The sequence below is a fragment of the Buteo buteo genome, chromosome 2 (genome assembly GCF_964188355.1).
Source record: "Buteo buteo chromosome 2, bButBut1.hap1.1, whole genome shotgun sequence".
Classification (NCBI taxonomy): Eukaryota; Metazoa; Chordata; class Aves; order Accipitriformes; family Accipitridae; genus Buteo; species Buteo buteo.
This window is the reverse complement of record NC_134172.1, coordinates 36,810,462-36,827,766: the sequence shown is the minus strand read 5'-3', so window position 1 is coordinate 36,827,766 and position 17,305 is coordinate 36,810,462. Positions and strand designations below refer to the sequence as shown.

Sequence of the window (17,305 nt, the reverse complement as noted above, 5' to 3'; positions counted from 1 at the left end):
TCTCGGATGACAAGTGAGGAAAATTCAGCTTGACAGGCGGCTCTTTCCCCTTCACCAGGGAAGGGGGACAGCAACTGGCCAGTGGGAGGGCCATCCACGCCATCCCAGTTTGGTCCAACACCAGTCACAGGGAGAACGTTTCTCTCCACGGCTAGGGAGAAGGGAAATACCCATCAGAGCATGACTGGGGAATTTGTGTCTTTTGGCACAGAAGACTTTCAGAGCTGAAAGCGTTGCAGTGGGATGGGTTTCTAGGGATAGAGACAGAAAAGGATAGAGGGAATTCCTCTCCTAGAAGAGGAGATACACAGGATCATCTAGATTGCCTTTTTGGTTAAATCAAAGTGGGGTATAACTGAGACATATACTACAGAAATTGCCAAATGTAAAGGTGGACTGCCTTTTAAATGTTTTACACCTATCTATGTACATTCCTCGTCATTTCAAACCCACAGTAAATAAAGGAGAAAACACTATCACCCACTTTTATGGTTCTCACTTGTTGTTTTTCCTGGCACTTCCTCAGATTCTGACATAAATTTCAGGCTTTGTTTTAAAAACAAGGCTCTGTTTCTCATGGTTAAAGGGAAAAAGATGAAAAGGTTAACCCTAAAGTAAAAATGCAGAAGCCACGCCAAACAAATTGAGCATTTATCCTCATTTCACAGCTCATTTTTTAAGACTATCCTGCGATTTGGAGAGCTGATCCAATATTTTCAATGTCCTGGCCTGTCAAGAGTGGTATATGAAGTATACAAGGAAGGTATAAGCACACTGGGCCTCTACAGCAATGTTGTGTCTGCCACAGAGAACACAGGAAGGTTTTAGAAAGAAAATCATAGCACAGTGTGGATAGATAAATATTGTGTGAGTGCTTTGCCTTGCTTCTGTCTTTGACAGTTCATGAGATAATAAACCTGGCATTTTTTAGATTATTCTAGCTTTTCTGTACAGATGTGTGTTCTTGAAGTTCAAGAAAACTCAGGTAATTGACTGGAACAGCTCAGCACGAGCAATTAGCATGCACTAATTATCCTTTAACTCCTTCTTTCTCCACTGTAGCACAATTGTAATGGTAGCGCTCAGCAACACGAGTTTAGTTTATCATCAACTGATTTTATCATTTACATGGTCATTAATATATAGAGATACTAGAAATTACCAGGAATTGGAGATATTATATTGCAGATACCTCACTAATTTCTAATTTTCATTTTAATAATTATTCAAAGCAGAACCTATGTGGACTCTAACCTAGCAGGTCCTTGCCTGCGGTTGATGGACCCCTGCAAGTTGTGGTCAACCTAAAGTCCCTCTGAACATCGTCACTTACTGCCTTGGGTGGCAACAGTTTATACCAGGAGCCCCACACTTTTTTGTAATACTAGACTGCTCTTAATCCTTGCAGTTTCATGTGTAGCACTGTGGAACCCATCACCAAGCCTGTAAGTGAAAGTATTGCTGCTGAAAGCAAAATGTGCCCATTCCAATGACATCCAAGTGTTTTATGAAAAGGAAATCTATGTTACGCTTTACTGAAGAAAGTGTGACCACAAAAGCTAGCACATCCTGGGAACCTGGTAACGCTTTGTGAATGCACCCAGTGTGCCTTTATAGAAATCTGGAACTTACTTGCACTGATGCATCTGTCCTGGGGGCAACAGCCATGCAGAAACGTTTGAAAAGCAGAAGTGAGATGTAAATACATTAAACCTTCACACTGATTCTTTTCCTATTTGGAACTCTTTATGCGCTTTATTACCCAGTGTTTAGTCACAGTTTCTAAATAAAAGAAATTGTGCCAAAATATCAGGAACCAAGGACCAGCATTTGTGTCATGCCCGGTGTAGGTCCTCACCGTACTGCAAGATACATACCTGTGAACTAAACCACTTAAGAACAAGGGTAACGTGCTGCCATTATATTATGTTACTTTGAATAAAAACTTTGAGGGTTTCTTCAGAGGTCCTTGTGTCTAAAAGTCCCTCATTAGGTTAGTGATGAAATTCATAAATAAATTAAAAAAGAAAAGAAAATTAAAACCTGAAGACACTTCCCCTTGTCCCTGTTCCAGGTACCTTCTCATTGTGGAAACAGAAATGATGAATGACTCCAAATGAGAGAGGCTCAGAGTGCAGGTACCCAAAGGGTTATGATTTATCAGTGTGCTCCTTTGCAAGACCTTGGGCACTGTTAAATGTCTTTTTTTCTGGCACAAATAGCTGTAGATTTGTCCTGTTTTGAGTTACTTTAGATATTGTTTTGTGCTGCTTTGCATATTGCCAAAACAAAGATGTTACACGTGTTTTATTTAAAGTTCCTAATTCAGGCTTACAGCCAAGTTCCAAACCAGTTTTGAGGAGTTAGCAGACAACTTATTCCTTTGTATTTTGAAAATGCTATTCATTTTACTACATATGTCAATGTAAGTACTAAGTAAGTTTTTAGTATGGCGATTCTGAAAAACCGCCTCCCAGAACACTATTTTCCTAAATTATGTAGTCTGTGATAAATTATTTTAAACAGTTTTGTATAAATCAAGCAGCTGAGCTGAGTTTGAGGCTACAATAAATAATGTCTTTATCTTACTTTGCACGCTAATTACTGTAATAACTGTGACACTGTTGTTGTCAATACTACTTTAGACTGCAGGGAGGTTATAATTCAGTTTTAATAGTTCAAAATAACTCTTTGCTATACCAATGACAGAGTTGCTTGTTTTCATTTAGTATGTTATATTTTGGAATGCACAAATAATTTATTTAAATAAAGGTATATACAAATATGATGAAGGAAAATCTCTACAGAATTCAGTACAATGGCTGCATGCACTGGGAATGATGCTATGATTTGCTTCAGAGGCATGGAATATGAACTGAAAACTAGGAAAAGTTTTGACGGCGTGTTGAAAGTCCCATCACCACATCGAAGGGTCTTCAAACCTGCAATACATATTATGAATGAAAAAAAGCATTAAACACATTTTTATGCCCTTTCTGAAAAATCCGAAGTTAGAACTACCTAAAAATTTCATTTTAATAATAGCAGCAATAAGAAATACATATGCATATTTGCAGTTGAAGATTGTATATGCAACTCCCATCAAGGCAGAGGCATCCTGGTTGGCCAAATGTCTATACTTTGGAACCAGAACTTGCCCCTCCATACTGCTGCCCAGATGGTGCGGTTTTACACCACTGAGACTCACTGCAATGCTGCTTTAGGTCACTAAGAAGCACTTAATGAAATTCAGCTAGAAAACTATGATATGTTGAAATACAAATAGAGATATTTTTTACTCTTACTCAGGAGTAAACAGTTTCCAAAGAGAATTCACTGAGCCAAAAAAAAAACCCAAAAACAACCAAAAAACCACCAATCAAAACCTGCATGTCATGCTGTTAGCACCTTCAAACCAAACTGAAGTCCACAGCCACCATCCTAAAATATTATTGTGGTATTCCACTGCTCAATATCAAACATTTGAATATGTGTTGAAAGGGATGCCAAGGGCAGGGTTTGATCTAGAGGTCCTCTGCTTGCAAGTAGCTGTTCTGTCTACACAGCAAGTAAGTCAACAAGTGGAGAACATGGAGAGACTAGAGGAAATGCATTTGCCATAATTTTTGCCATCTAAAATTTGGGCATCTAGTCTCCCTTCACAGTCACTGTGGACAGAGCAACACCTTGAGAGGGAAATTGATCCTGCCCATTTTCAGATGGAAGGCTCATTTTGGAGATACCCATCCATCCAATTGACTGCAAAGGCAGCCTAGACAACTGCTTTACACTAGATACCAAACTTTTAAAGAGGCAGTAGTAGGGGAGACGCATCCTGTTATTGAGTTTTAAAGGTTTTCTCGTGACTCCACAGGCTCGACAAGATCAGAAATATACCACATCACACGTTTTTTGTCATAAGAACTTATTTGTACTTGGGTGAAGGTGCCTCCTTTTTTTATTCCTGAACTTCCTATATTTTAACTGATTTCTGTAAGAATCTCTCTAAACATTCTTTATATGGTCAGACATACACCTAGACTGCAAAATACTTTGGGGCATATATTAGTCAGAAAATGTCAAACCAGGCCAGTCAAGCTGAATACAGTTAAGCTGTTTATTAATACCTCAATGTTTAGTTACAAAGTTCATTCCCGAGAACTCATGAAGTGTGTCTCTCTCTCACCGATTCACTGAGTGCAAATTACATCTGCTCTGTAACTGGCTGCATATATAACTATATCTAAAACATACACTTTGTTAATTTAAGTTCAGAATAATAGCAGCCTGCCTTCCATTCATTCAGCCTGGCTTCCTCCAGGAAGAAGGCTTAGACAGCCATGTTGTATCTGGGCGTATTTGCTGCATGCCTAGCTGTCTGCCCCTGCGTGGCTCCCCTAACTTCGCCACCGGCTTTCAAACCCTCTGGACAATTTCAACCAAGTCGTAGAAAGGTACAGATATCTCAGAGATATTAAGTTCCTGATGTGCTATGAAACACAGGACTGGGTAGAAAGAAGATTTAATTATGTCCTCACACGGAGGAAAAAGCTGGAGCGGGGTTCAGAATCCATACAGGGTTTTATCCTAGAAGACATATCCATAGGAAACTAGACATCATTGTTCCCAATACTCCCATAATTGTCATTGATGAATGACAAATACCATACTCAGTTTAAAGTGATGTTACAGGGGGTATGAAATAAAAATCTGTTTCTCATCAATTCTTGATCTTAAATGCAGACTGGTTTGTTATTCTGCTCATGAGTTTTTGCTCCCTGGTGTCTTATAAATAGCATTATTGAAACAATAATAATAACCATAAAGTTCTGTTATGAAGGGGTGAAAATTACAGAGAGTATTAGACTTTGTACTACCCTGTGTGTTGCCTCAAATTCATGGCAGCGGAAATTTCCCATTATGTGAGGGCTCTGCCTTGTCATTACCAAACACAAAATAGTCTAATACATTTCACTGCACTCCATGCAGTTTTTTACATAAGCATCTGCAGAGTAAACTGCATCCCCACAGCTGTGGTTAGTCATCAAACCATAAGTCAATGGTTTCCCTATGCGCAGAACCGCAAGTCTCACAGATGACCTCCCTTGATGGCAGCAGAAATTTTGGTCACCTTTCAGTGACAAGATCATGCCCTAAGTTCAGTGCTATAGACTATTATGCTTAAGTACTTAACTAGTCTAATTGAGCCTTTGCACAGCTGATGGAAATGCAGAGCATTTGCTTGTAGACTCCTGAGATGACTACTGCATAAAACATTTATTTCTGCAGTAGAAGTATTGTCAGCAAACTTCAAGCTATCAGTAAAGGCTTAAACTGAGCTCATTCATGCTTGATTGTAAGCAAAACTAAAACCAGTATTTTCTTTCATGAGACAAAAAGCTCCCGTATCTTACTTTTTCAACACACTTACTTTTATCTGTGTAAATTGTAGTCACTACTACAGTATCTTACATTATAGCTAAAGTGTCATTACCTAACTAGATAAATACAGTATGTACTTTTGAAATCCCACTGTTACTTGAAACACCACTGTTATTTTAAACCAAGTGCAAATGGAAATTTAAAGGCCTTTTTTTTCCATTGTAAAATATGAGGTACAAAACCAATGTGAATTACTGTATTTTAAAGACCTGTCATAGCCATGCATTTGTGTACAAGTTAATGTAAGTGCATATTTACCATTCATACATCTTTAGAGAAAAAAATTAAACCTGTTTGAGTAGCAAATGAGAAGAAATATGCCATTTTGGGGGGTCTAATCTGTCATCAGGCATCAGTGTACAATCCGCGTAATAAAGCCCAGTAAGGGGCAAGTGTTGTGGGAATGCTTTTCTTCCTCCAAACAGCAGGTACAGCCTGCTCCCAAAATCAGGAAATGAGGAGTTTGGACTATATTATATCTGGCAAGGCATGTCTTGCATTCATAGATGGTGCTAGCTCTTAACAAGAAAGGAATTTAAAATGTTTTTTCAGGACATGTTTACCCAGCTGTTGGTGACATATGTTTTCTCCCTGTGAAACATATTTATTGATAACAAATGAAACTCTTAAATCTAAATGAGAAGTGAAAGCCACCATAAAACTTCTTCATACATACCTGGATCTAGGAATATTTTCTGTGCTTTCCCTCAACAAGAGGTCTGAGATCAGTGTCTCTGGGCTTGATCTCTTTCCGTACCTAAGGAAAGAGAAAAAAGGTGTATTTTTGTATATGTCAGTTTTTAAAAAATGAAGACTAAGCACGGAACCATTAAACAAACCTTTTCAGAAAAACTGAATAGAGCAGACATAAAGACAACTTTCCAGCAAGTATTTTAACTTAACTTGATGTAGCCACATGAGAAAATGTTTACTCTTCAGTATTTCTTTGGATATATTTTTTCCATAATCATGTTACATGATGGTATTGAGAAACTCTGAATATTTTGCAGTTCATTGGCTGCTCCTGGATACTCTAAGGCCTTGCACCTTACTGATGTGAGCATGGAGGAAGGGGAAGCTGAGCAGTGCTCACACAGAGCCAAGGTCTTTCCTGCTCCTCACCCCACCCCACTGCGAGGAGGCTGGGGGGGCACAAGAAACTGGGAGGGGACACAGCCGGGACAGCTGACCCCAGCTGACCACAGGGATATCCCAGACCATACGGCGTCATGCTCAGTATATAAAGCTGGGGGAAGAAGAAGAAGGAAGGGCAGGACATGTTCAGAGTGATGGCATTTGTCTTCCCAAGGAACTGGTTGTTCCTCGTGATGGAGCCCTGCTTTGCTAGAGATGGGTGAACACCTGCCTGCCTACGGGAGGTGGTGAATGAATTCCTTGTTTTGCTTTGCTTGTGTGCGTGGCTTTTGCTTTACTTATTAAACTGTCTTTATCTCAACCCATGAGTTATCTCACTTTTACTCTGTCGATTCTCTCCCCCATCTCGCCGTGGGGGTAGTGAGTGAGAGGCTGTGTGGTGCTTAGTTGCCAGCTGGAGTTAAACCATGACAGGGAGGAAGCTATGCATGATGTGACCTCTGAGCATGTCATTCCTGCCTACAAAGCCAGTTCCATCATATCATTAACTTTTGCATTGTTTTAGATGCTATTCTATTGTAAATGAGGAGTCAATTTTATCTATTAAGTGAATAGAAAACTAACTCAGATATGCCATATTATCCAAGGAACTAGCCAAGATTTTTTAAGACAGCTAGTACATTTAGGGCTGCCCAACACATAGCACATTAGGTTTTGAAAACTGAGCTACCCCAAGATAATAATCACTCTTGAACTATGTGGCCATGGGAGAGAAAACTTTTTGAATCAGAGTTCTTCTTCGATTACATGGTATATCACCAGTTACCTCTGTCCTGTATTTACACAGCAGCTGTCTTGCTTTTTTTTTTTTTTAAATCCCCGATACTATACATTGCTCAACAATTAAAAGTACTGCAATTACCGGTTGCTGGGAAGGAATTTGCTCTCTTTTCCTGAGAAAACATAAGCAACAATGAGCAGCTAGCTTGACAGACACTTCTTCACTATAAGGATTCATTAGCCTAAGAGTGATAACTATAAGCAAACGCTCCCTTGGCTGGAAAGAATTTAGATCATGGTTTGTAACTTCTGTACGTAATTAGTCTGAATCACAAAGTATATTAACAGATAATGGCTTTGTGAATGCTGCTTAAGTGAAATTCTGATTCCAGAATCAAAGGTGTAATTAAGGACCTAGATTTTATCCATTGCTATCAAGATGTTTCTCAATAACTTGATCTAAATTTGGGGAAAAAAAGAACCAAAAACCTTCCCAAATTTTATTTCAAAAGCTAGGAGTTTTACCTGTTGGTGGCATGACTTACCGAAAAGTGGAAACATATCTCACTTTTCAGTAATTTTATTCAACTTTTTGAATTTTTACATTGCCTTAATCATTTTAGTACATCACCTGTGCTGCAGAAAGACAAAGCATCGGTTTCAGAATTCTGAAGTAAATTTCTTAATCTAAACTGACTGAAAGCAGGTATCTGAAAAGAACCAGCCAGACATAGTAAAATGCTATTACAATAACGCAATCAAGCATGATGCTGAGTCAAATACCTTGCACTCCATCACCACAAAGGGCTTGCTTTCTATTTCCCCATTCCAATTAATATGTATGTGACCTGGACTTCAACTGAGGGGGAATCTAATTTGCGGTTATGTTAAAGAAATTGATTTAACAAATCGACAGCTTGCTCCAACAGCTCACACTTTGGCAAAACTCCCACTAACCTCTCGGAAAGTTTTGTCTGAATAAGAATAGGCAGCAACCCCCCCTCCCTGAGTGCAGAGATTTGGTCAAAGCATGAAGATGACTGTGTTGGGGAGATGATGCCTTTTATACGAGTCCCTCCAGTGCCTTGCCTAGACCAGTGCTGCTACCTGTGCTGGGTGGACCCACCATGTCCTCACACAGCAAAGCTGCACACAAGGTGATCGCTGACTGTGACCAGCTGGGCTGGCCAAGGAGCAGCCACTCTTCCTAAGTCAGATGCCTGAGCCTCCTGTCTGCCCTGTTATTTTGCCACTGGGAAAAAAACATGCTACAGCCATACTAAAAAGAGGCCACGGACAAAGTCAATCTCTTCTTACTGAAGCAAATGCCTTGGGAGATCTTTGTTCCAGCTGCTTCATGCTTTGCTCCTTGTCTACCATGCCCAGTTCTGAGACAACATGAACACAGAAAGCCAGGCCTTTATTTGCTGTTTGAAAAACACTTTTATCAAATATCATAGCTGTTTTAATAGAATGAGGCTCCAAGTTTTGTGAAAATACCTAGTCAGGTTTTATGTTCAGCTTGAGACATTGAGGCATTTTTCTGGACATTCTGATAACCCACAACTCTAGCTTAAGTCACAGGGATCAAAGAGTAGCTGTACGTATTCTGATTAGGGACATAGTATCTCAGACTCAGCGAAATATCGAAGCTTCCTATGAAAACTTGAGTCTTAGGAGTCAAATCCCATTGACGTCCAAGGCCAGCAATAGGAGTTGAGGGATCTCAGAAGCATCTTGCGGGCTTGATTCAGAAAACTGCCCAAAAAACCCAAGCTCTTAAGATCTGCTCCCTTCCCCATTAAAGGGTGTTGACATGAAGTGGGAGCATTGTTACTGCCTAAGTCAGACACATTTTCATATTCTCTGCCCTGCCTATGATTCAAGCCACTTCAGCAGGCCTGGCCTTACTGTTTTGCTACAGCACAGGACAGCCACAGACGCAAGAGCAAGCTACAAGGGACAAAAGGAAGAGGGCTTGTTGGCAAGAGGGAGTACAGGTAGTACTAAGTAGCGGAAGGAAGCGTGAATCAAGGAAAGATGGGCTCTGAAAAAAGCCCCCTGAACAGTGCAGTAGAGGGGTATGAGGCAAGGACCACAGGACGGTTTTGAGGACAGAGGTGGGACTAATCCAGAGACACACAGACATCTGCCAGGCAGGAGTCTGCATTTGGGTGGGTCACCTTAGGCTCTCTTTATAGTCATAAAGACCTGGCACCTAAGGAGCGAGGGATATCAACCAAAATGAGAAGTCTGAAACTGGCCTGGTGACTTGCACTCTACAAGTACCTGTTTCCCTCAGCTAACCTCAAAGGGGTATAAAGCTGATGGGCAGAGATGTCTAAAGCTAAGGAGAAGGGTCTCAAAGGAGAGAGGAAGCAAAGCAGCCACACAGACAAGGGCTAAAGCCAAGAAGAGAAAGATAGTCTGGAAGGAAGAAGCTTCATGGGAGCTGGGGTGAAGACCCTGTGGGTCACAGCAGCTCAGAGGGGAAGGACACTCAAATGTTTTGGTTAGATAAGAAGCAGAAGCCAGGAAGATGAGCCAGAAGGTTATTCATAATCACAAAAACATCAAACAAGACCAGACAGATGAACCTGAAGAGAAAGAAGCATCAATCTCATCCTTTCCCAGCGTGGTCTTACTGCCCCATCTCACCAGTTGCACAGTGACCAGACTGCAAGCACCAGATCTGGTGAGAGGCTGAGCACAGCTTGCTCACACACCTACTGGAACAGACCAAATGATTCTTAGACCAGTCCAAAATGCTTCAGAAGTTATTGATTCATTTTGCAAGAGACTCTGTCACTGCCAAAACAGGCAACCTCCAGGAGCTCAGTTAAGCTTTCCAAACAGAGGCGGCAATTACTTTATTTCTGCACTGTTAATTCACCATACAGTGGAAACAGCACACCTTTTTTTTTCTTTTTTAGTTAACCTATGTAGCCAAATTTAAAATGTGTATCATGAAGTTGCTGTTGTAGTGGTTTTTTTCTGCCAGCTTTCCTGTACTTCCAGGTCAATTCTGTTCCCTTTAAATATGAGTGGGTAGGTGGGAAACCTAGGTGAAACCCAAAGAACAAAATTTCAATTCTGCATTGTTTCATCCATTAGCAAAAATAACTATTTTGGTTCATTATAGAACCCAAATCCACACTGAAGAATGAAAGCAGTCTCACTCTCTGAGCTGTGTTCTTGCACCCCAGAAATGAGAAAAAAAGCTACACGGTCGACATTAAACCAAGTGGAGGTTGAATACAGAAGGAGCTTTTAGTTGGTTGGTTTGGGGGCTTTTGCTTGTTTGTTTTTAAATATGACCTGGGTTTGGACAGGAACCACCTTTGAAATCAGACATGAAAGAGATCAGCCTGGAGATCCCACCGCGCACACAAGGGAAAAGGGCAGCAGGGGCAGAACTTGAGGATCAGATTATTTTAGCAGCAATCTAGACAAAAAGTTATTCAAGCACAAACTATAACACAGAAGCATGCCATACACATGAACAAGTTGTGAATATTGCTTTAAAAGCACAGGACAGAAGAACCGTATTTCTATCAGCCTCCTCATCTCTGTTACGCTATTAGAGCACTGGCAGACAGTGTTATGGGTTTGCTGGGAAAGCTCTCAGTTACACGATAGCCTCCCTTCTAATTTAATTCTTCAGACTTCTAGAGGGACAAATGAAAGCCTAATTTTAGGCCTCTCATCTGGTTTTGATATTAAACAAATAGATAAATATGTCAAAGCTCTTCTGGGTCACATGCTCTTCAGGGACCTCAGGGGAAAGTCCTATTAATCACATAGTCTAAACTGGACAGATGCTCCCAAATAAAATGATTTTTTTTAACAATTTGCACTTTTTTCAAATTGAGCCTTTACCCCTACTTTAACAAGCACAGTCACCCCCAGAAAGCCAGTTTAGAGGCAGGCAGGTTCGGGTCACGCTCTTCTCTTTCAGCTTGGGCTTGGGTTCTTGCTGTGGTCTCGAGAGAGGTTTTGTTAGGACTAATGGGTTTTTTGGCACTCGCAGCTGCATGAAGTAGCTGGCAAACCACAAACATCTGGACTACTACAACTCCTCGGCAAGGCTAGAGGGGCACTTTTTCTCATCAAAATCTTCACTAGTCGGTGGCAGCAGCAGAAATGGGAAACCACTCCTACTGCCCTGTCTAACTCTCTCCAGCTCCCAGGTTAGTTACGTTTTCTCTCCCTTTTGGGGGGCTCTCCCCCTGCACGCTGCCCTGCGGTTCACGCTCCTGCCTGCCAGCCTGTCTGTGCCAGGGCTAGAAAGGGCTGAGAGAGCAGAGGCAGCATCGACACCCCCGACCCTTCTGCCAACTCGGAGGGTGGGCATTCAGCTCCGGACCCAGAGGCGACTCAGGGGTGCACGGCTGTCGCTCTCTCAGGGGAGTCTGTGTGCACCGTGCCTTCCTCCACGTCGATGGGGGACGCAGGGCGAGACACCCAGGTGCGAGGGGGCACCCCACTTTCCTCCCCCGAGCCTCGGCAAGGAAAAAGGCAGCCCGGGGAGCGGGACAGGGGGATGCCGGCCGGGCCGCTCTGCCTACCTCTGCCTGGTGATGAGGTTGATGTAGTGCCTCAGCGCCGAGTAGTATCTGGCCATGTCCTCTGCGGGGGCGTCCTCGCCGGGGCTGTCCGGTTTGGAGGGGTACGCCTCTGCCAGCGTCCCCAGGCAGACCAGCAGCGACAGGGCGAAAGTCAGCACCGACACCCACAGCCTCACGGTGCCCTGCATCTGCACGGCGGGGCGGGATGGGATGGGGAGAGCCGCCGTCAGCACCTGCCCCGACGGCGGGCGCAGCGCGGCCGCCCCAGCGCGCCCCGGCCCGGGCCGCCCCGCCACCCCCGGCCCCGGCCCCGGCCCCAAGCCCCCGCCCGCCCCGTCGCGGCACTCACGGCGGCGGCTGCAGCGGAGCGGCTCTCGGCTCAGCGAGGCGCTTCTGCCCGTGGGTCGGGGCTCCCGAGTGCGGGGCTCCGTGCCTCGCCGGGCTGTTTTAAGGCTTCCCCGGCAGGCAGGAGGGGCCTCGGGCGATCACGCCTCGCCGGCTCCGGTCCCCCCCCCCCCGCCCCGCTCCGCCTGCCCCTGCCCCGGGAGGGGCACCGCGGCCGGGCGGGGCCGGGCGGCACCGAGGGGGGCGGCCGCCGCCGCTGCCGCCCCCACGCCCTCCCCTCGCAGCCCCGCGTACCGCCCCCGCCGCCCCGGCACATCCCACCCGCGGGCCGCCCCCGGACTCTGCCCCGGGGCTCCGCTGCCCGCCCCGCGTGTCCCGGTCCGGCCGTGGGGGCCCGGCTGCCCGCCGCTGCGGAGCCGCCGCGCTGCCCGGTGCCCGAAGCCGGCAGGGGAAGGGGAGCGAGTGTGTGGGCAACGAGTTTACCCCGCTCCTACGGCCCCGGAGGGGCCGCAAGCTCGATCTTCTTAGCGGGAGTGCTGCCGAACATAAAGCCAGGAAAGCAAGACGGTTTGGGGCAACCAAAAATACCAAATCGGTGCCATAGGCTCAGCCATCGTACCTACTCAATGGGTGAATCTTGAGGCTTACCTCCCCGGGGACTGGCAGCAGAGCTGCAGCAGTGAAATTGTACCTCCCTCCGTGCCCACTCTGCCAGGGAGACCCTCTACACCCCTGCCCAGGGCTACCTTCCGAGCAGCTTTTCTAAAGTGACTTTATTCTGTTTTATTTCTGTGCCTGAGCCATGCGCCACAGAAGAAAACAGCTCACCAATGCCATGGGATCACGACAGTCTTTCCAGTAGCTGTCCTGACCCAAGGGAACCACTGCTGAGTCTGGGACATGGCAACTTCTCCCAGCGATGCAGGACTACAGGGCCTGATCCGGCCAAGGTGCCAGATTTACATGTCTCCCTAAACTTGTCCAGACCTAGAGTCAGTGAGACCCTCTCCTGAGACAGTCTATACCAAGGATGCACGGAGCCTCTGGGCCGGTCACAGTGGGGTGTTTCTGCCGCTCATTCCCAGTTAGGCTTACTTCAGCCTCCAATACAGTTAGCTGTTGGAATCCCCCTCCAGAAATACAGATGGGTTCTGCCCCTTTATAGCTTGATGGCATTAGGGTACCCTGTGCACCAGTATCTACCAGAGCCTTATACTCCTGTGGGGTCTAATGTTCCAGGCCATCGAATCCACACAGTCCAACAAACCCGGCTGTCTCTTTCCTTCACCTGGCTGGAGGCAGGGCCCCTCTGACAGTGATCTGATCACTTGTACAGTAGAGGTATGAGATCAAGTAGAGTGGGCATTTTCTGGCAACATACCCTTCTCCACTGAATACAGCAGCAGCCTAGGTGACTAGGCTGGACTAGACACCTGACTACCGAAGTGCCTGAAGTTGGGTAAGATGAATCCAACCCAAACAAAGTTTCAGAAGTTGTTGAAGAGTTTGGTAGAGTTGGAAACTATTCATACATATTAGTAAAATTAGGTTAATTCTTTAGAAACAGGTAATTTGATTAGCATCTTGATGACCAATGACTAATTTCAGTTGGAATGACAAATCATGACTCTGATCATATCTTATTTTTACTTTAGTTTGACGGTAAAAAACCAATCACCCAAGTAAAAACACTAGACATACTGACAGAATGCTTTGAGACATATTCTAAAATTATATCATACATACACTACTGTAAATGTAGTCATTAATTTCTATAGTTATTATTGTATGCAGTTATTGGCTTAATAATAATCCAGCAGTTTCTGAAAAACAATATTCAGTTCACAGGAGCAAAGCCAGAAATCATTTTCATCACTCCAGAAACAGAATCTCAACATTATCTGAAAAAAACCCCTAGCAAATAAATGGCTTTTGCGGTGTGCGAGGAAGCTCACTGGACTATGTCCCTTTCAAGCCATGGAAGCAAGGAAAATTCCAGAGCTTTTAACGTCAAGAGATATTTTGAAATCTTCATGACTCCATAGTGCACTGGCCACAAGCCTTACAGCAAGATTACAGGCTGCCTTTTATCACATACTGAGCGAAGAATTTTAATGTGTGTGAATAATTTTTGAGGCCACAGTCAGCAACTCTAGCTCCTAATTTCAGCAGATCTATGCATAGGATGACATCACATCTTACAAAGTGGCCTCACTGCACCCCCGCACTCTCTGTCCTCCCACCAGCAGCTCTCCTGCACATCTGGTGTTCACGTTGGCTCAACAGAAGCAGCTGATGTGAGAGCCTGACACCTGCAAATGCCCTAGTGAGCAACTGTGCTCTGGCTCCATCACTTTCCCTTTGCCACGCTGAATCCAGTAAGCTGCCTAATCCAAAGCTTGCATTGATCCAGTTTATCAGCTTTTATGGGGTGTAGGGGACAAGCAGGGACAGCACCGGAGACTGAAGCGCCTAGGAAGCTGTGCCACAATGACAGCTCTCACCATCTTCAGCTTGATTCTGCCACAACCATCTCCCACCAGCTCACAAGACTGGGGCTGACTTTCTCACCATTAAACTCTTTCACCACTTGTAACTGAGATGATTGCTTCTCTCCCACTAGCACCACTATTTTTACACTATCAATCTTCAAGGCAGTTCAAAGAAAGAGAAGTAAGCTAACAGACTAGCAAGCAGAGCAAGATAAAGGTGAAGTCTGGCATCTACACGCTTACTTGGGCTATAAGGAGGCAATGACATTCCCCCATCACACGTATGTTTGTACTTCTTGATGCAGCGGTATGTCATGCTGCTGTGTCTTGGCACAGACCACCACCTGGGCAGTAGGCTGTTGACATCTCCAGAAACCCTGGATGAATCCCTGCTCTTTCACTAGTGATGAGGTACAAGCAGTAAGCTGCTCCCTCCAAGAAAATAATTAACGAATCAGACCTGTTAAATCCCTCTACAAAATGCTGCATCTGGAGCAACAACTCCCCACAAAAATAAGGTACAGACCACACTAACAGTCCGTTTGCTTCACAGGATGAGGAGGAGTGAGGGAAGCCCTTCCTCTTATGCAGGAGAAGGAATCAAATTCGCCTCCCATGCAAGAGAGCAGCTCCTGCAACTGCAGGCTGCTTGGCAGGGTCTGGGGAGAGGTTTTCTTCCCCACAGCACCATGACCCCAATCAGCTCCTCTGTTGTGCCTGACCTTTGGATGAAGTAGTGTTTCCCAGTTTGTGCTGAGTTTGGACTCACTCCCCGACTCTGAGTGGCCTAAAGGTTCATGAGATGTCAACCCTTACCACTCTTGCTGCACTTCCAGAATAACGCTTCTTTCCATACAGTTCCAGCATTTAAACTGGGAAACCCAAAACACTGAACCCAAAATTTTAATCATCCTGCTTTCCATAGTTCCTATTTCTGTAACAGTATTGAGGCACTGCTCAGCTCCAGGTGTGTGCTTATGCCCCATTTCGTCATTTAAGATGAAGCATACTCCTTAGAACTTTCTTGAGTCCAGAAACTTTCAGGTTTGGACACATTCTTTAAGGTATTACAAAAATTTCCTCTCTCTTCTTCTATTTTGAAACACTGAAAATCCATTCCATAAAACATTTATTAAGCTTAAATAACATAGATAAAACATAACTTCGATACATAACATATTCATCAGTATAATCTGAACGCAACAAATACTGGCATTTTCAGATTGATGAAACAAACCCTATACCTGAAGTTGCAGACACATAAAGGCTCCAGTGTATCAGTGAGACTGAGTGTTCCTGGGTCGCAGTGATCCTACTGGGTATTTTACAAACGGTTTCCAGAGTCAAGGTCTCCTGCACCTTTGATAACACCTGTTGATGATTACTCCACATGGATGCTTGGCCAGCGTCGCTGTCCTCGCACAAAGCAGGCAGGGATTTGTATTCTGGCAAATGGCAGAGCTGCACTTTCCACAAGCATCTTTAGGATGGGCTATAAAGGGGAACAAGAAGGCGGCGAGGGTAGTCGGAAAGAAGTAAGACTCGGAAGAGCTGATGAAGAAAGTTGGGAAGAACTGAATGGAGTTAAAGAATGCAGCCTGGGAGAGAGAGCAGAAAGTCACAGGCATAGCTCAAGTATGGCAGCACTTGGATATTCACATTTTTTCTTTGCCAAATACTATGGGCTTGCAGATGTGCAACTCCTTGCTACACTATAGCTAAGCAGCCAAAAGATTGAAGAGTATTTAACTACATACAGGGAGAAAGACTGGAGTTTCAAAGCTCTGAGGCAGTATCAATGCCAGGTACAGCACTGATGGGAAAAAAATGAAAAGGAACATGACAGTCAGATTTTGCCTGTGTTTTAATGTCATGACATTTAAAGATTCAATAGGCAGCTGTTTAGCCTACAAATTACAGACTACACTAAGAACAAGAAGACTTCCAGGATATCAACATATTAAAAGTAAGATGATATTGTTCTACAAGTAGCATAAATACGAAAGAAAATTCCAGTAATTTATTAAAGGTAATATATACAATTGCATTAAACAGGGGCATGATATTTGCCTTAATTAAAACAAAATTTAATGTGATTAACTTTGGACAGAATATTATTTACAGCATGCTTTCTGTGGTAGGCACAGAATTAAAGCTGTTCTTTATTATTACAAATACACATAATGTCATTTTCTCACTGAAACAAAGTAAGGTTGTGTGCATCAGTGATCCTAAACTAATATTCCATAATAGCCCATTAACAGTCCTTGGTTTACATACAAGAACAAGATCAATCTCCTAGTACAGGGAAAGTGTTAAAAACTGGAGCCCCAGGAAGAAAAGATTTATGTGGTACTAGAGACCTGGAAATGGCAGATTTTATCAGCTAATGTTGCCTGTGCTCTTGCAGTTAAAATGTCTCACTGAAGGTTTCCATAGCTGAGCAAACCTTCAAGAAATGCTGAATCTTTAGGACTGGAAGTTCAGTCAGATAAGCAGTGTATAATTATTCAGTAGTCACATGAATTTATCTGAACCTATTTGGACAGAAAATGAGGCTGTCAATCTCACAAAATCAGGCTC

The 17,305-nt window shown here is 43.9% G+C and overlaps 1 protein-coding gene across 1 annotated transcript; it reads right to left on the bottom strand.

Annotated features, from left to right (window-relative positions):
• Positions 1-2,659: 2,659 nt before the first annotated feature.
• On the bottom strand, positions 2,660-12,381 carry NPY (neuropeptide Y). The gene is made up of 4 exons (XM_075022495.1): positions 12,235-12,381; positions 11,886-12,073; positions 6,119-6,199; positions 2,660-2,942 (listed from the first exon to the last, which is right to left on the bottom strand). Exons 2-4 carry the CDS (start codon positions 12,071-12,073, stop codon positions 2,918-2,920), a joined length of 294 nt encoding a protein of 97 aa, XP_074878596.1. The 5' UTR covers positions 12,235-12,381; the 3' UTR covers positions 2,660-2,917.
• Positions 12,382-17,305: the final 4,924 nt, after the last annotated feature.